The sequence below is a fragment of the Lacerta agilis genome, chromosome 9 (assembly GCF_009819535.1).
Source record: "Lacerta agilis isolate rLacAgi1 chromosome 9, rLacAgi1.pri, whole genome shotgun sequence".
NCBI classification, from domain to species: Eukaryota; Metazoa; Chordata; class Lepidosauria; order Squamata; family Lacertidae; genus Lacerta; species Lacerta agilis.
Window position 1 is genome coordinate 61,915,140 of NC_046320.1, and position 17,775 is coordinate 61,932,914.

At 43.6% G+C, this 17,775-nt stretch overlaps 1 protein-coding gene across 1 annotated transcript in view; it reads left to right on the forward strand.

The window, feature by feature from the left end:
* Nucleotides 1-321: 321 nt before the first annotated feature.
* LOC117053220 (ras-GEF domain-containing family member 1B) overlaps nucleotides 322-17,775 on the forward strand; it is a 231,920-nt gene continuing 214,466 nt past the window's right edge. The window contains exon 1 of the mRNA XM_033160805.1: nucleotides 322-440. Coding sequence (XP_033016696.1) covers nucleotides 372-440 — 69 coding nt within the window. The 5' untranslated portion in view covers nucleotides 322-371. The remainder of the gene's footprint in view (nucleotides 441-17,775) is intronic.

The following is a 17,775-nucleotide window of genomic DNA, read 5'->3' on the forward strand; positions in this document are numbered from 1 at the left end:
CTGTAGTAATAGTGACATTTGCTGGGAAAGGCAGGAAGCAAGCATCGCACAGCCCTGGTCCCCTCTTTTGCCGTGGATCTGTCCAATTCCTGCCTCACCTCTCACAAATTAAGACCGCTTCAGACCTGGGCAAGTCAGGAGGGGGTCCTCAGCACCATCGCACCATCTCCTTGGCACAATGGTGGGGCAGAAAGAGCTTGGATAAACAAGACTCTCTCTCTCTCCTGGAAGGAATGGCCAGGGCTTGGCTCTAAGGAAGCCCCTCTCTTTCTCTGCCGCCGCCTCCGCTGCTGCTACGCCTTCAAAGGATATTCTACCTGGCACAGTGTCAACAAGATCTCTGGGCGAAAACCCTTCCTCTCTGCTTGTATATGGCAAAGTTTCTCGCGGTGCTTCTGGGCTGCACATTGCCAGGCAAGGGACACTCCCCCATGTTCGAGGTAAGTGCCAGGAGGTTTTGCAGGGTGCAGGTGCATGCTATGGGGATTAAAAAAAAAATCTGATATCCTTGTTGCATTTGTGCTTGCTAGCTTGCTTCTTTAAAACGCCTCAATGGTCCTTTGGCCTGATCTGGGTTCCTCCGTCATCACAGCCATCCCAAAGTGATAGCCAGCCTGCCCTCTGGGTGGGGTAAAAAGAAGGGGGGGGGAGGAGAAGATGGACCCACCTGTGGTTCTCCAACACAAGAGCAGAACTGACTTCCACTTGACACACCTGTGCATTAGCTGTCAGTTGACTGGCGTTTAATTGCACCCTCTTGACATCCGCAGCACATGCTGGGGAATCTGTAGCTTTCCTCCAAAGCAGGGATATTTCCTGCCTGCTTCTCTGGAGGATTGAAATCATCCTGCTGCGGTGGGGGGCGGGGCGGGGGCGGGCGGAGAGAGGAGCCTGGGCACTTGTTAGTCTGGGAATAGGTTCTCGGTGTAAAGTCTGCGTCCTCTGGTGATTCCCCAAAGGAAATTGCACTTGAACTAGAAACTGAGTCCCAGTAAACTGTCAAATGCAAGTGTGTGTGTGTGTGTGTGTGTGTGTGTGTAGAGGGGAACACAAGGTCCAGAATGTGAATGAAGAAGGTGTATTTTAACTGTGGCGGAGCTGGAAAATGACCGAGGGGGGGAAAGGTTGCAGACTTGTGTGTCCTTTCTATGTGTCAGCGATGCAAAATGATTCTTGCAAATAAGTAGCTAAGATGACTTTGGCCAACTTTGGTTCAGGTCCTGGGCATTGTATTTAGGAGTTTTGCATCTTTTGGCGAGGTTCCATCTTTCTTAGATGACATGACTTCTAAAGTTGGAATGTGTAGATTTATACGCGTACGCAGGAACACAGGAAGCTGTGTTGTCCTGAGTCAGACCACTGGTCTATCTTGCTCGGTACGGTCTAAACTGATTGGTGGTGTCTCTCCAGGATTTTAGTCAAAGCTTTCTCCAAGCCTTACCTGGAAATGCCAGGGAGATGCCAAAGCTGATGCTCTGGCACTGACTTATGGCCCTCCCTCCCACTAATGCTGGATATGGGAAAGGAATCCCTGGGTTTCATAGAATTGTAGAGTTAGAAGGGACCACAATGATCATCTGGTCCAACCCCCTGCAATGCAGGAATCTTTGGCCCAACACAGGGCTCGAACCCATGACCCTGAGATCAAGAGTCTCGTGTGCTACCAACTGAGCTATCTCTGCTCCACCTGGTGTGGCCTTGGGTCTGTCACTGTCTCTCAGGCTAACCTACCTCACTGGATTGTGGTGAGGATCAAAAGAGGCCACTCCCATGTATGTCTCCCTGTGGAAAAGAGATACACAGATATATAGTAAATCCACCCACGGGATGGAATTTTGGCCCCATGTTTGGGATCATGCCACCTCCAGCCAGTCCAGCACAGGCAACTTGCAGCCAACAATGACAGGAAGGCAGCGAGCAATAAGCACGATTTATGGCAAAAGTAAAGATTAAGCCCAGTGTATTTTGTGCTGTCCTCAGCTCTTTGTCAGCAGAAATTTGAATACAAAGTGGAGGCAGGGAGGAATAATATAGCAGCCCAGTGCTAAGGACGTTTTCTTGGAAGACACACTGGGCTGAGTTCCTGGGACAGAAGCCATAAGCCACTGATTTTCCACCTCTCTGCACCAGGGAACCTGGGAATCCACTGCAAGGGATTCTGGGTGATGTTTTAGGGTGTGCTCTCAGTTCATGCAGGCTTCACTGATGGCTCACCTGGGCTGCTCTAAAACACACCTGTGGTGCAGTTAGGCCTTGGTAGGCTCTTGAGTTAAGGGCTTTACAGGAAGCTAGTGTGGTGTAGTGGTTAAGAGCAGTAGACTCGTAATCTGGTGAACCGGGTTTGTGTCTCTGCTCCTCCACATGCAGCTGCTGGGTGACCTTGGGCTAGTCACACTTCTTTGAAGTCTTTCAGCCCAACTCACCTCACAGAATGTTTGTTGTGGGGGAGGAAGAGAAAGGAGAATGTTAGCTGCTTTGAGATTCCTTCGGGTAGTGATAAAGCGGGATATCAAATCCAAACTCCTCCTCCTCCTCCCCTCCTCCTCCTCCTCCTCCTCTTTTGTTGGCCCTGTGTTTTTGTACAATAAGAGCTGCTTCTTCCATAGAGCTCCCCAGAACCCAAAATATAAGCCGAGAAAGGACCTAATTAACAAGCACTGCCACGTTTATTTTCCTTTTGGAGGAAGGGGTTCTGAAGAGTTGTGGGGCCTTTGTAATATTTGCTTATTGACAAATACGCTAGGAGGGGCCATAAGAAGAAGCAAATTTACTCCTCTCAGCAGACAGCACAGAGCATGCATCAGAGATGCTCAGATGGCGATTTGTACAGTTCCTCCAAGACTCCACCTATTCACCTGGTCCCCCCCCCACCTTCTACCATGGAGGAAGCAATGTGTACTTTAAAAGAGAGAGAAATATATATATACTTCTAGATTTCATACTCTGATGGGATGATTAGGTCTGTGGCTGGGAGAAATCTACTTGGGGGACTAGTTTAAAAAACCCAATTAAAACTTTTTTTAAAATTGCAACAGGTGAAGGTTGGGGTTATTGTTTTTTTTTTTGCAGCTGACAAGGATATAATTGCCTGCCTTGCAAATCACTTTTATGAGAAGTTTCAGATGCTCAGTTGTGGGAGAAAGCTGGGCGTGTGTACCATTATCAAGTTAAAGATGAAAGGGAGGTGATGGGAGCATGAAGCAGCTGTGGTGAAAGAATTATACTAGCTCCTGATTAGTTTCTGAGCACAATTCAAAGCGATGGGCTTAGCTTATAAAGCCCCTTGGTCCAGAAGACGTTTGGGGATGACTTCCCCCATCAGAACCCTTCTCTTCCCCACCACAATGTGATCATCAAATGATGCGCTGCTTTGAGCTCAATAGTCTGCGATGGTCAGATCAGTGTCTGCGAGGAGCAGGGCCTTATCTGTGATGGCCCCACAAGCCATGACAGGAGCTACTGAAGAACAAGACTTCAAGCACTGCAAGCTTTTGCTTCTTCATTAGACACATGTGTAGGAGGACATTTTTTTAAATGATTGTCATTTCGTTTCAAGATATATTCCATGCAACATTTTGGCATCCCGTGCCATGCACATTTCAGATCCATGAGAGCAATTTGCTGCCGCCGAAAAGTCCCATCAAATGACACAGGCAGAGCCAACCAGCTTTTGGGGTCGTCTAAAATTAGCTGGCTCCTCTGGCAGCGCCTACATCTGACAGCACAAAAGGCCTCAGCATCATCAAGTTGAGTGTCGGGAAGCATTTGGTACTCGGGGAAGAACAGAGGGTGAATTAGCAAGCGCTTCTAATTCCATTTGATATTTTCTTCGTCTGGAATTGCTTTTGTGTGTTGGATGAAAGAGGCCTTTAGTTTCTCTGCGTGCGTGTTTGATATTTCAAATGTATCTTTGGATTCACCAGACCATGTAGGGTTCTCCCCCGCCCCCAGTGCTGCAAATTTTGAGATATGTACAGCCTTGTGACTCCGACCTCAGAGAAGAAGACTGAGCTGGTGTGTGTGTGTGTGTGTGTGTCCATTTTCAAGCACAATACAAAGTGCTGGCTTTAAAAGCTTAGGACCCAGGAATCCTGAATGACATATCCTAACCCCCCCCCCCCCCCCGGCGCATGAATCTGTCAGACCATTAAGTGCTGCCTCAGATACCCCACTTCATCCAACATGTAAAGTAAGGTGGGTGGTAGAAATCCAAAGCACATTTAAAGCACCTCCCAAGAATCTCGAGAACTGTAGTTTGAGGTTTGAGGGTGTTGGGAATTTTAGCCCTGTCAAAAGTAAACTATAGCTCCCAAGATTTCAGGGGGTGGGTGGGATCATCTGTGCTTAAAATTTATGGTGTCTGCGTAGCCATCGTGAATGGAGATGGGCATTTTCAGTCATAGCACCCTTTCATGGAAGTCTGTCCCCAGAAAAGTTTGCCTGACACCGTCTGTTTTCACTTTTAAGAGAGAGAAAAAGACAGTGGTTTTATTTTCTTTTTTTTTTTTATAAGATTTTATTATTTTCCAATAGAAAAAAGAGAACAAAATATAACAACAACACATAGCATAAACAACAATAAAAAACACAATAAACATTGAACATAATCAGCAATAAACAATAAACATAATCAACATTGAAAACAATAACAACAATAAAAACATAAAAATGACATATACAAACCTTAACCAATATCTTTCTTTGGATATTTCTTGTTTCTAACTTCTCTGTTTGGGGACTTCCCCCGTTCCCTCCACTGTCTTCAAAAAACATATACTTCTTCAAGGTAGCTTTATATATTATTCAATTCACTTTTACCCAAATTTTAATATACTTAACTTTCACTTAGTCAAATATCTCAATCACTATGTATCTTATCTTAACAGCCTATCTTAACATATTTTGACATATACATCTTTCACATAACAACAATTCCCCTTACCATTCATATCTAACACATATCTACCAAAGCCGATGTTCTGTTTAATTCTGCTCAAATATTCAATTTAACTGATTTAACCAAATAGTCTTTGAATTTTTTCCACTCCTGCGACGCCTTCCCCTCCCTCTGGTCTCGGATTCTGACGGTCAGTTCAGCGAGTTCCATATATTCCATCATCTTCATCTGCCATTCCTCCACCGTTGGTATCTCTTCACCTTTCCATGTTCTTGCCAATAAAATTCTAGCTGCTGTTGTGGCATACATAAAAAACACTCTATCCTGACTGGGTATCTCTTCATTGGTTATGCTCAGGAGAAATGCCTCTGGTTTCTTACAAAAGGTAACTTTCATTACCTTCTTAAGCTCATTATAAATCTTGTCCCAGAAGGCACTAACCACTGGGCACAACCACCACATATGAAAAAAGGTACCCTTCGCATGTTTACACTTCCAACATACATCTGACATTTTGGTATTCATCTTAGCAATCTTAACTGGTGTCAAGTACCATCTATAAACCATTTTCATTATATTCTCTCTTAAACCATGACAAGCAGTAAATTTGATACCTTTTTGCCACAATCTCTCCCAGTCATCCATCATAATATTATGTCCGAGATCTTTTGCCCAATCTATCATTGACGATTTAACCAGTTCATCTTTTGTATGCCACTCTAGCAAAAGATTATACATTTTGGAAAGGTTTTTAAAGTTCGATTCTATCAGTTCTGTCTCCAGTTTTGATTTTTCTACTTGAAAACCAATTTTTTTGTCCATTTTAAATGTTTCATAAACCTGATAGTAGTGCAGCCAGTCGGGGACCTGACTTTTTACTTGATCATAGCTTTTTAGCTTAAAGGAGTCCCCTTCCTGCTGCAATATGTCCATATATCTTAACCAGTTTGCAGACATATTCGGTCTCTTATATGCCTTGGCCTCCACTGGAGAGATCCATCTAGGAGTCTTTCTCTCAAACAAGTCTTTATATCTAGTCCAAACCTGATATAGGGATTTTCTCACAATATGAGACTTAAAAGTTCTGTGGATTTTAGCCTTGTCATACCAAAGGTATGCATGCCAACCAAACATATTATCGTGTCCCTCCAAGTCCAACACATCCACGTTCTCTAATTTAAACCAATCCTTTAACCAGCAAAAGGCCGCAGCTTCAAAATAAAGCCTTAAGTCCGGCAGGGCAAAGCCTCCTCTGTCTTTAGAGTCTGTTAAAATCTTAAATTTTATTCTTGGCTTTTTGCCCTGCCATATAAATTTCGATAGGTCCTTTTGCCATTTTTTGAAACAGTCTAATTTGTCCAAAATTGGTATGGCTTGGAATAAAAACAGCATCCTTGGTAGGACATTCATTTTGACCACTGCTATTCTTCCCATTAACGACAGTTTGAGTCTTGTCCAAATCTCCATGTCTTTTTTTATCTCCATCCACAGTTTTTCATAATTGTCCTTATACAGGTTCAAATTCTTACTTGTGAGATTGATACCTAGATATTTTACGGATTTGACAAAATTAAGGCCTGTGGCTTCTTGAATTCTTTGGATCTGTTCTGCACTCATATTTTTACCTAGAACTTTGGTTTTCTGCTTATTTAGTTTAAAGCCAGCTACAAGTCCGAATTGTTCAATTAATTCCAAGGCTCTGGGGACACTGCCTTCTGGTTCTTGCAGGGATAGCATCAGGTCGTCCGCGAAGGCACGTAATTTGTATTCCTTCTCTCCCACTTTAATTCCTTTTGTCTGTTTATCTTTCCGAATCATATTCAGAAGGACTTCCAGGACCGTAATAAAAAGTAGAGGGGAGATAGGGCACCCTTGTCTTGTTCCTTTCTCTACTTCGATCTCCTCCGATATCACACTGTTTACAATAACTTTTGCTCTTTGTTCTGTATAGATGGCCTTTATGCCATTTAAAAATTTTTCTCCAACTCCCATCTTTTCCAAATTCTTTTTCATGAATGTCCAGGATACTTTATCAAAAGCTTTCTCTGCGTCCACAAACAATAGTGCTGCATCTGTGTTTATGTCTCTCTCCAGTTTTTCTAAAATGTCCACAATGATCCTCGTATTATTACTTATTTGCCTTCCTGGCAAGAAACCTGCTTGGTCTCTATGTATATAGTCTTTCAACACTCTTTTCAACCTTGTAGCCAAAACATTTGCAAAGATTTTATAATCCACATTCAAAAGGGATATTGGACGATAATTTTTCATTTGAGTCTTGTCAGTATCTGGTTTTAAAATCAGTGTGATAAAGGCTTCTTTCCACGTCTCTGGTGCCCTATCTCCTTCTAGTATTCTATTGCAAGTTTCTCTTAACGGCTGTGATAGCCAGTCTTTCAATGTCTTGTAATATTTTGCTGTTAATCCATCCGGTCCTGGAGCCTTCCCCAATTGCATGTTATTTATTGCATCTTCTATTTCTTGTGTCGTTATTGGGTGGTTGAGAGTTATTAGTTTTTCCTCTGGGACCTTTTGCAGTCCATTCTTCTCCAGGAATCGGTCTATCTCTGCGTCATCTATCTTCTCCTCCTTGTACAGTTGTTTATAGAATCTCTGGAAACACCATCTGATTTCCTCCGGTTTCTCTACATTTTTTCCATTTACTACCAATTTACTGATGACATTTGCCTTTTGTCTTTTCTTTAATTGCCAAGCTAGTAGTTTTCCACATTTATTTGCAGATTCAAATGTTCTTTGTTTCATCATTTTCACTTTCCATTCGATATCTTGATTCATAATATTAGCGTATTGGGATTGCAAGTATTTGATTTCTTTTTGAATTTTAACACATCTAGGATGTCCTCTTAGTTCTTTTTCCTTTTCTTTGATTAATTTCAACAATCTCTCCATCTCTGCACTTTGTTGTTTCTTCTTTTTTGCCTTTTCACTAATGAGGAATCCTCTCATTACTGCCTTACTTGCATCCCAGGCAATCCTTTTCTCCACATCTGAGTTCCAATTGATTTGAAAATATTCTTTCATCTTTTTCGCCGCTCTTTCTACTAGCTTGGTATCTCTCATCAATGCATCATCCATTCTCCATCTGAAAGAATCCTTGGAAATCATTTTTAGGTTTACCTGTACCGGATTGTGATCTGAAAGCGTTTTAGGACCGATTTCTGCTTTTTGTAGTTTTGGAGCCAATTCATTCGAGATCCAGATGTAGTCTATCCTAGACCATGACTGCTGAGATTCACTGAAGTACGTTGCCTCTGTTTCTGTGGGATTTTTTAATCTCCAAGAATCTACCAAGTTCAAATTGTCCACCATTTCAAAAAAAGTCTTTGGGAGTTTCCCGTCATTTGTTAATTTTGTTCTTTGAGATCTGTCCATTAATGTGGAAACTGCCCCATTAAAATCTCCAAGGCAAACTACCTTATAGTCCAAATAATCCAACAGCAAGTCATGGATTTTTTTGTAAAAAATCGACTTTCCATCATTTGGTGCATAGAGTCCCAGGATTAAAATTTTTTCGCCTTGTACATTAATTTCAATTGCGATGTATCTCCCTTCTTCATCTTTAAATAGCTGTCTTGGGCTATATTTCTCCTTTGCGTAAATCACTACTCCTCTCTTCTTGACCTTGTCCGATGATATGAATTCTTGGCCTAATTTTTTGTTCTGTAGCAATCTTCTGTGACGCCGAACTATGTGGGTTTCCTGTAGACATAGTGAATTGAGCAGAATGGAAGGTGAGAGCCAGGGCAGCGTGCTGAATTTTGGCCTCGCACAGGGTGCTGCTGAAATTTGAAAGGCCAAAGACAGCCCTGTTGGAGTCCAGCAACCTCTGGAGAGTCAAAGGTTCCCCATGGCTGCTGTAGATGGAGAAAGTCTTTCAAGGGTCACCAGTATACTGGCAGATTCCCCTGATCTCCTATTGGGAAACCCAATAGGCACATAGAGGGGCTTATGGGAGTTTAGGAATGGGAGATATATTCTGTTCTTCAGGGGCCTGGAACCCCATCTTCATCTGTTGAATTTACGCCTTCCTCGAACGCAGCCCTCAAAGAAGCAGGAATCCCACTGGGAAGCAGAAAAGCCTAAGCTCCTGCAGAATAATGGGCTCTTTGATGAATCACTTTGGGTTTCTAGGTGTCCTAAATATAGAGCTTTCAGCAGTGAATAAAGAGAAGGGGCTATGCTGCATTCATGTAACGGTTTAATTTATTGACAGCCACTCAGATTCTTTCCTCCCCGAACCTCAAGCCGAAGGCCTCTGAGGGAAATGGACTAATTAAAACTATGCATAGCTTTACACGCCGCCCAGTTTGCCGTGGATAAAGTTCAATCTCAATAGCGGGGGCTTTAATAAAGGATTCATTAATCTTACTGTAAATATAGCTAGCTAGTGGAAATAGCTGAACAGCAATAATCCCACTTGCAGGGGAAATCCATTGCAAAACTATCGTGGATTTTCAGGAGGGAGAAGGAGGGCTGGGGAAATCTTCATGGCATACAAAATAGCCCCTTGGATTAGATGTAGGGGGAGGGGTTGTAGCTCAGCCGCAGAGGACATGCTTTGAGTGTAGAAGGGGCCAGCAAGAAGTTGCTCCAGGAGAGCCTGACAACTGCGAGTGTGTGCCTGTGCGCTGCTGGTACAAATGGGGAAGCAGCTCTTTTCCCCAATCTAAATTGCCCCACTCAAGCTGCTACTTTGGTCTGCAGGGGAGAAAATATAGGTCCCCGTGTATCACACCTGTATTTTCCCACTATGGAGCAAAAAAGCCGGGTTGTGGTGTGAATGTAAATTGGGAAAGTAGAAACGGAGGAAAAAAGGTTTATATGTTCCCCAGCCCACACTACCTGGAGGGTTAGATTTGCAACAACCTCACCTCCACATTTAGGGAAATAAAAACGGGGAATTAAACACAGGTCTCTTGGTGTAAGTTGTAGTTTGGCCCGAAAGCCCATGGTCTGGTTCCTGGCACCTCCAATAAATAAGGCCATGTGCATACTGGACATTTAAAACACATGGCTCCTCCCAAAGAATCCTGGGAGCTGTCACTTACCCTGCACAGTGCTATTAATTCCCAGCACCCGTTGCAAACCACAGCTCCCAGGATTATTTAGTGGTGGGAAGGTGCCTTAAAGGTGTGGTGTGCATGCAGCCTAGGATCTCAAGCAGGTCCCCGTTCCTGAGCCTTGCATCTTTTGCATCACACCCCAGTTCTCCTGCCTCCTCTCCACTTTTTATTTTAAAGAAATGCTTTGCTTAAGGCAAATCATCTAAGTTTTCTTTGAGCCAATAGCTGCATTCACCCAAGGATCTGGATATCACCACATCCAGTTTGATGCTGGGTGACCTTGGCAATAGTAGGTTTGCTGTGAAAGAGTGGTCCAAGCTGCCCTGCAGAAGAAGCCCCTGACCAATTTCTCATTTGGTACAGGCTTTTGCATTGAAATCATCACTCCTGAGCAAGCCTCCCTTGTTTAACATTGCCTTTGAAGGAAGGCTTGGTGAGGAGGGGTGGGGAGAGAGGAAAAAAAGAGTGAAATGATCGTTGTTTGCTGGTGTTCTTAAGATGCAGCATTGCACTGTGAACCCCTGTGGAGACGGAACACTTCTTTCCTCTTGGGGGTGGTGGTGTTAGATGACAATATTAATAACAAGCCCTGAGGCTAGATAGATCAGCCTTGAAAAGATCCCTGAAGTGACAGGCAGGAACAGAGAGAGCATGCCTCTATGTATAGCAGAGCATATGGCTTGCATGTCAAAGTGCAAGTTCAGTCTTTTGCATCATGCATCAAGGAATCCCGGGTACCAAGGCAGGCGAGTGGGGATTCCCATGGTGATGTAGCTTCTTTTGACTCCAATGTCATATTCAGCTTGTGAAGTCCACATGTTGTTATTCGAGAGAGAAAGGGGATGTTTCTTTCCTCATTATACTTCTACCCACCTTGTTCTCCAAGGGGCTTTGAGCAGATTGTGTACTTCTCCAAACTAGCAGATTTCTCAGTCATCCTTAGCGTCAGACTACAGTGGTACCTTGGTTCCCAAACGCCTTGGTACTCAAACAACTTGGAACCCAAACACTGCAAACCTGGAAGTAAGTGTTCCGGTTTGCAAATGTTTTTTGGAAGCCAAACGTGCTCCATTTTGAGTGTTATGCTTCCATTTTGAGTGCCACACTTTCGTTTTGAGTGTTACACTGATGGCTATCTGATTTTGCTATATATTTTGCGTTTTTGTGCTTTTTAATTTTGTTTTTGTGACTGTGTGGAGCCTAGTTCAGCTACTGATAGATTGATTGTGTGACTGCAGTACATTGTTTGTTGCTTTCATTTTATGGAACAATGGTCTCGTTAGATAGTAAAATTCATGTTAAATTGCTGTTTTTAAAAAGTCTTGAACAGATTAATCCATTTTGCATTACTTTCTATGGGAAAGCGCGCCTTGGTTTTGGAACGCTTTGGTTTTGGAACAGACTTCAGGGGTGGGGGCTGTTGTTGGATTACAACTCCCATCAGCCTTGGCCATTGGCCATGATGGCCGGGGCTGGTGGGAGTCCAGCAACATTGGGAGGGCCAAAATTCCCCAGCCCCACTCTAGTATCATTAATAAGTGGGATCTGCAACAGAACCTCACTGCTGGAAGTGCTTGTGTGCAGGGGGTCAGCCATCCACCCATAACTTCTTCTAGGTACTGCTCTGGGTTTGCATCCAGACATGGGATGGGGAATCTGTGGCCCTCTATATGCTGTTGAACTCCAACTCTCATCAGCCCCATCCAGCATGGTCAGGTGATGGTCTTCATAGGATCCAACTCCTAGGGGCCGAGTAGTCTTTGCCCCCTCCCCAATAAAATATTTGAGAGGGCGCCCCCCCAAAGAGTTGCCATTCAAATGGCATGCATGTACCATGTCATGTGGTTGATTATGTGGGGTGGGGCTTACCTGCCCTCAATATTTTGTTCAAGTTGGCACCCCTGTTGGTCTCTGTGGTCCAGCAACAGGTTCCTCATCCCTGATCTAGGCTTTGCTGCTTCCCACATTTGAAAACTGCAGAAGCAACACAGAGATGAGAATGGAACCATTAAACAGCGGGGCAGCACAAAGATGCAAAAACTCAGTTTAAGACTCCAATTCGATGTAAACTTTCCAGAGAGTAAGATGGGACTTACTTCTGAGTAAAGATGCATATGCTGCAAGTCCCTTTCTCACATTTCGACTGGATGCAAGTCTCTACTGTGCATGCATACTCAAACCACATTCCCTCCACCCCTTGAAAGCTGAAGAAATTGTGTATTTGGGGTTTGTTGTTTCCACATCTTAGCATGTGTGGATTCCGCTCCTTGAAAAGGAGAGGGGAAGTACAGTTCACAAAGATAATCTGCTGAATCTAATTTCTGGGTTGCTGGAGAATTCTCTATCTTCATTAACATCCTCTTCTTGACATTTGTGCTGAGCCAGCTTTCAACATCCAGAAGACAAAACAAACAAACAAACTACAAGCCCACCACTCACCAACTCACTCTGCCCCTCTGCCTGTTAGATTTTTTTATGATGTCAATTTTTCACTTGAATCAGCTATAAGGGACTCGCAGAACATAATCTCTTAATCTTAATTGTTTAATCATTTATAGGTTGCTTTTTCAAATAACTGGGTTTGTTTTTTTAATGACTTACAGCAAGTTCCAAGCACAAACAGTCCTACTAGAATACTGGTAGCAGTCCCCCCCTCCCCTTTTCAGACTATTTTCTTTCATGGGGTTCCCCAGAGGAAGAATAGATTTGCCTTTTCTTAGGATATGACATTCAACAGGAAGCAATGGACACATGAACTGGAAAATGAAAAATCTCATTTATCTTGCCATGTTATCTCCTTGCTTTTACTGTAGCACAGGTTGCTGTCCATGGTACTGCAATTGTTCAACTTCGGATCAGTATTCAGTCCGGTGATACAGGTATTTGTAAGTTTCAGGGCAGGCAGAGTGAAAATGACTGCTGATGTTTGGTTTAATCTTCAGAGGGTGGGTGAGTTTGAGCTGTTACCCATTAGAACAAAATCAAGACAACTATACCTCCGCTGCACTATTTCCTTAACCAAGGCATTACTTATCAATTTACACCCCTTAGTTAAGTTTCTTGGTCTCTTCCTTGCCCTCTCCTGGTTACTTCCTGTACACTCTAGCACTTTCCAGTGTTTTGGATCTCTTAAAGTGCCCCATCTCTTTTAATTTCTTGCAATTCTTCACCTCCAACTTTTCAAGCTTCTGACCCCACAACTGTTTGGCTTACCCAGTTTTCTATATTGATGTATGTACAATATTTTGACTTCTCCACTTTCAGTGAATCAGGAGGAGAGGAGAGTCTTTGATAAGTTTCTATTTTCCCTTAATTGCAAAAAACCCCACAACACCTATGAAAAAACTTCTGAGCAAAACCTCTGCACCTAAACTTTTGACCCTCCTGTGACCATCATCCTGAACAAAACAGCCCCATGTACTTTTAACCTTCCTGTGCATTTTTGGCCCTCCTGTGCACAACAGCCTTAAAACCCAAACCACAAGTTCTGTTCCTTCGCAACATGAAATATGATAAATTGTGTGCGTGTGTGCAGGGGGACACAGCAAAGATGTATAAAATTACGAAGAAGGTGGGGGAAAATTGAATGAGTTCATCCAGTTAAATCCAAAGGCAGTAGATTCAGGAGAAACAAATGGAAGTATTTCCCCTCTAATACAGATGTAACATAAGGAGTTCATGGCCACAAAATCTGATACTGTCCACTTGGTTAGATGGCTTTAACATTATCTTTAAAAGTAGCTATTGACCATAATAGTGCAAAATGGAAACTCTGCAGTCAAAGGTAGTTTATCTCTGAATATCCAATGCTGGGGAGGTGCTGGCTATCTACACTGTGACATTTCTTGGATATTCAGGCAGTATATACACCATACACTTAAATAGCATCCTCCCAAATTCTGGCAACTGTAGTTTACCTCTCTCAGAGCTACAGTTCCCAGAATGCTTGACAAATTGCCATTCCCTGGATTCTTTGGGTGAAGGAGGGGGGGAAAGTGTTTTAAATCTCCCCCCAGACCACTTGGAAACTGCTGAAGGTGGACCACTTAATATCTTTTCAGCCTATTGTAGCAATTGCACTGCTAAGATGCTGCATGATTTTCAATTGTATTTTTATTGCTTCTTTTATTTCTTATATACTGTATTTCATTGTATCGTGGTACGAATTTATTGCAATACAATAAAACGCAGCACATAAGAAATGAAAGAAGCCATAAAAATACAATTAATAATCAATATCAATATTTGATGCAATGGCTGTGTTGTCTCCCATCTTCAGCTGCAAATTCACAGAACACCTGAATGAATCTTGCAGACCACTTGTGGTCCATGGACCACAGCTCGGGGACCCCTGCATTAAATGTTTATGGTGTATGCAGCCTTGGTTGGAGGTAGAGGGAAGCAATTCTCATGTCCTTAAATGGTGAAGCGGGACTTGTAGATTTTGCCCATGGCCGTACTTATAGAGCCACTCATGCATCTACCCACCTTCTGGACCATCTAGAGGGGCTGGGAGCTGGGGGCACTGTTATACAGTGGTTCCACTCCTTCCCCCTGAGCCGTGTTCAGAAAGTGGTGGTGGTGGGGTGAGTGTTCAGACCCCTGGGCTCTCACTGGGAGAGGATTCTGTCCTCTCCCCCATGCTTTTCAGCATCTACATGCAGCTGCTGGGAGAGATCATCAGGGGGTTTGGGCTGGGTGTTCATCAATATGTGGATGATACCCAGCTCTACCTCTCTTTCAAATCAGAACCAGTGAAGGCGGTGAAGGTCCTGTGTGAGTGTCTGGAGGTGATTGGAGGATGGATGGTGGCTAACAGATTGAGGTTGAATCCTGACAAGACAGAAGTACTGTTTTGGGGGGACAGGTGGTGGGCAGGTGTGGAGGACCCCCTGGTCCTGAATGAGGTAACTGTGCACCTGAAGGACCAGGTGCTTTCACTGGGAAGGGCTAACAGCCTGGGAGTAATTTTGGACTCTCAGCTGTCCATGGAGACGCAGGTCAATTATTTGTCCAGGGCAGCTGTTTACCAGCTCCATCTGGTACGCAGGCTGAGACCCTATCTGCCCGCGAACTGTCTCGCCAGAGTGGTGCATGCCTTGGTTATCTGTCGCTTGGACTACTGCAATGCGCTCTATGTGGGGCTACCTTTGAAGGTGACCCGGAAACTACAACTAATCCAGAATGTGGCAGCTAGACTGGCGACTGGGAGCAGCTACCGAGACTACATAACACTGGTCTTGAAAGACCTACATTGACTCCCAGTACGTTTCCGAGCACAATTCAAAGTGTTGGTGTTGACCTTTAAAGCCCTAAATGGCCTCGGTCCAGTATACCTGAAGGAGCATCTCCACCCCCATCATTCTACATGGACACCGAGGTCCAGCTCCAAGGGCCTTCTGGCGGTTCCCTCACTGTGAGAAGCCAAGTTACAGGGAACCAGGCAGAGGGCCTTCTCGGTAGTGGCACCCGCCCTGTGGAACGCCCTCCCACCAGATGTCAAAGAGAACAACTACTACCAGACTTTTAGAAGACACCTGAAGGCAGCCCTGTTTAGGGAAGCTTTTAATGTTTGCTGGACTACTGTATTTTAATATTTTGTTGGAAGCCGCCCAGAGTGGCTGGGGAAACCCAGCTAGATGGGCAGGGTATAAATAAATTATTATTATTATTATTATTATTATTATTATTATTATTATTATTATTATTATTATTATTTATTTATTTAAAATGATGATCCTGTTCTCAGTCTGACACAACTGAGCAGAATCTAGACACAATTGCAGCAAGTTCTTAGCCTTGAGACCTACATGCTTATTTGTGTAGAAATTTGTTTGAGGGTGGAGTTCCTTTAGGGGATCAATTTTTTTTAATGAGCTCTCTAATTAGGCTTTTGATGGAATCCCTTAATTGATGTTTGCTCAGTTTGTGAGCTCTTTGGCTATTTAATTAATGCCTGTTTATTCCAGCAATGTTTGATAAGTACAGGCGCACAAATGTTATGAATAAAACACGGAGTCTCATGAGCTCTGGGCTTCCTAATTTTGCCAAACCCCTCCCCTTGGAATGAAATCTGGTGGAAGCAACGCAGCTCAGAGTATGTGAGTGGTGAGCCGGGAAGTCACGGTCTTGAATGATGGGCTTAGCATGTGGCTAAGCCCTCAGCCACCAATCCTCAAAAGGGGGATAACACTGGCCTTCTTTAGACATTGCTATGATTTTCAGTAGTAATGTACAGAAGTGAGAGCTGGACCATCAAGAAGGCTGATCGCTGAAGAATTGATGCTTTTGAATTATGGTGCCGGAGGAGACTCTTCAGAGTCCCATGGACTGCAAGAAGATCAAACCTATCCATTCTCAAGGAAATCGGCCCTGAGTGCTCACTAGAAGGACAGATCCTGAAGTTGAGGCTCCAGTACTTTGGCCACCTCATGAGAAGAGAAGACTCCCTGGGAAAGATCCTGATGTTGGGAAAGATGGAGGGCACAAGGAGAAGGGGACGACAGAGGATGAGATGGTTGGACAGTGTTCTCGAAGCTACTAACATGAGTTTGGCCAAACTGCGGGAGGCAGTGAAGGATAGGCGTGCCTGGCGTGCTCTGGTCCATGGGGTCACGAAGAGTCGGACACGACTGAACGACTGAACAACAACAATAATTGTGAGAATACTTTGGTAACGCCTGTGAAGAAAGCTCAGGCATGTTCTCTGTATAAATGCTTACCATTTCTCTTAAATTTAAGGAGCAGAATGAAGCCAGGCAGGTCATAAGCAGAGAGCAGGGACTTTGTAGGGAGATGCTTAAGATTTCTTATGGAAGCCGGCAGAGGATCATGCTGAAAGGGGTTAAAGCCCTTAGTACAGCAGGCTATGTTCCAGGGCACACGAAGTCAGAAATTTCTATAAACATACCCCACATAAACACATCTCTTCACCCATCCATCCCAGCTAGGCAATATCATTAAAGGGTGCAGGGCTCCGCACTGTGTTTAGTTCAGGCACGTCCAGCCATTGCAGCTGGACAAACTTTTGGGTGTCTCGCAATGTATTGAGATGTTCAACATGGTGTTTGCAAGTTCTCACTGTTGCCCCCCCCCCACTTTTGTGCTAACAGCATGCCAGACTCTGAGACAAGACTGGATGTCAAGTTGATTCATTGACAGCATGGGGGGAAAGTGGGGGAAAGAAAATATCTCCTATAAATCTGCTCCTGATAAATTTTGATAACATAACCTGGAGGTTCTTGGAATGGAGATAGAGACATAATTGGCGCAATGTCCGCTGGCATACTTTTTTTTTTTTTTTTTTTTTGCTTTTCACCCATGGTTGGAAATGAAATACTGTCACAGTCTTGGATAAATGAGATGGGAGGGAAGCACATTGCAGGTCAAGGGAAAAGGGCAGGAGGAATTGGTCGGGACATCCGTGCAGGAAATAAATTGCATCCAGTCTTTGAAATGCTGCCCGTTATTGAACCTGAATTGTTTTTTAGTCTCTCTCTCTCCTATCTGACTGGACAAGTTGATAGCTCGGTATATTAAAGGACAAGCCCTGACAAAGGACTGAAATGTTAATAAACGGCTCCGCAATCAAGCACAAGAAGAGAAATCCTGATAGAACTCAAAAGTTGGCTGCGTTTTGATGGCTCGGTGCAAGGCTGCCATGTATTATTTAAAAAGGGAATCATAGGTGACAAAAAAATGATTCTCTGTGCCAGTTTTAATAAGAGGCAACACGACTGCTTTTTTACTCCTACTCTTTTCAAAGTTGGCATCATTAGATTGGTTTTTTAAATA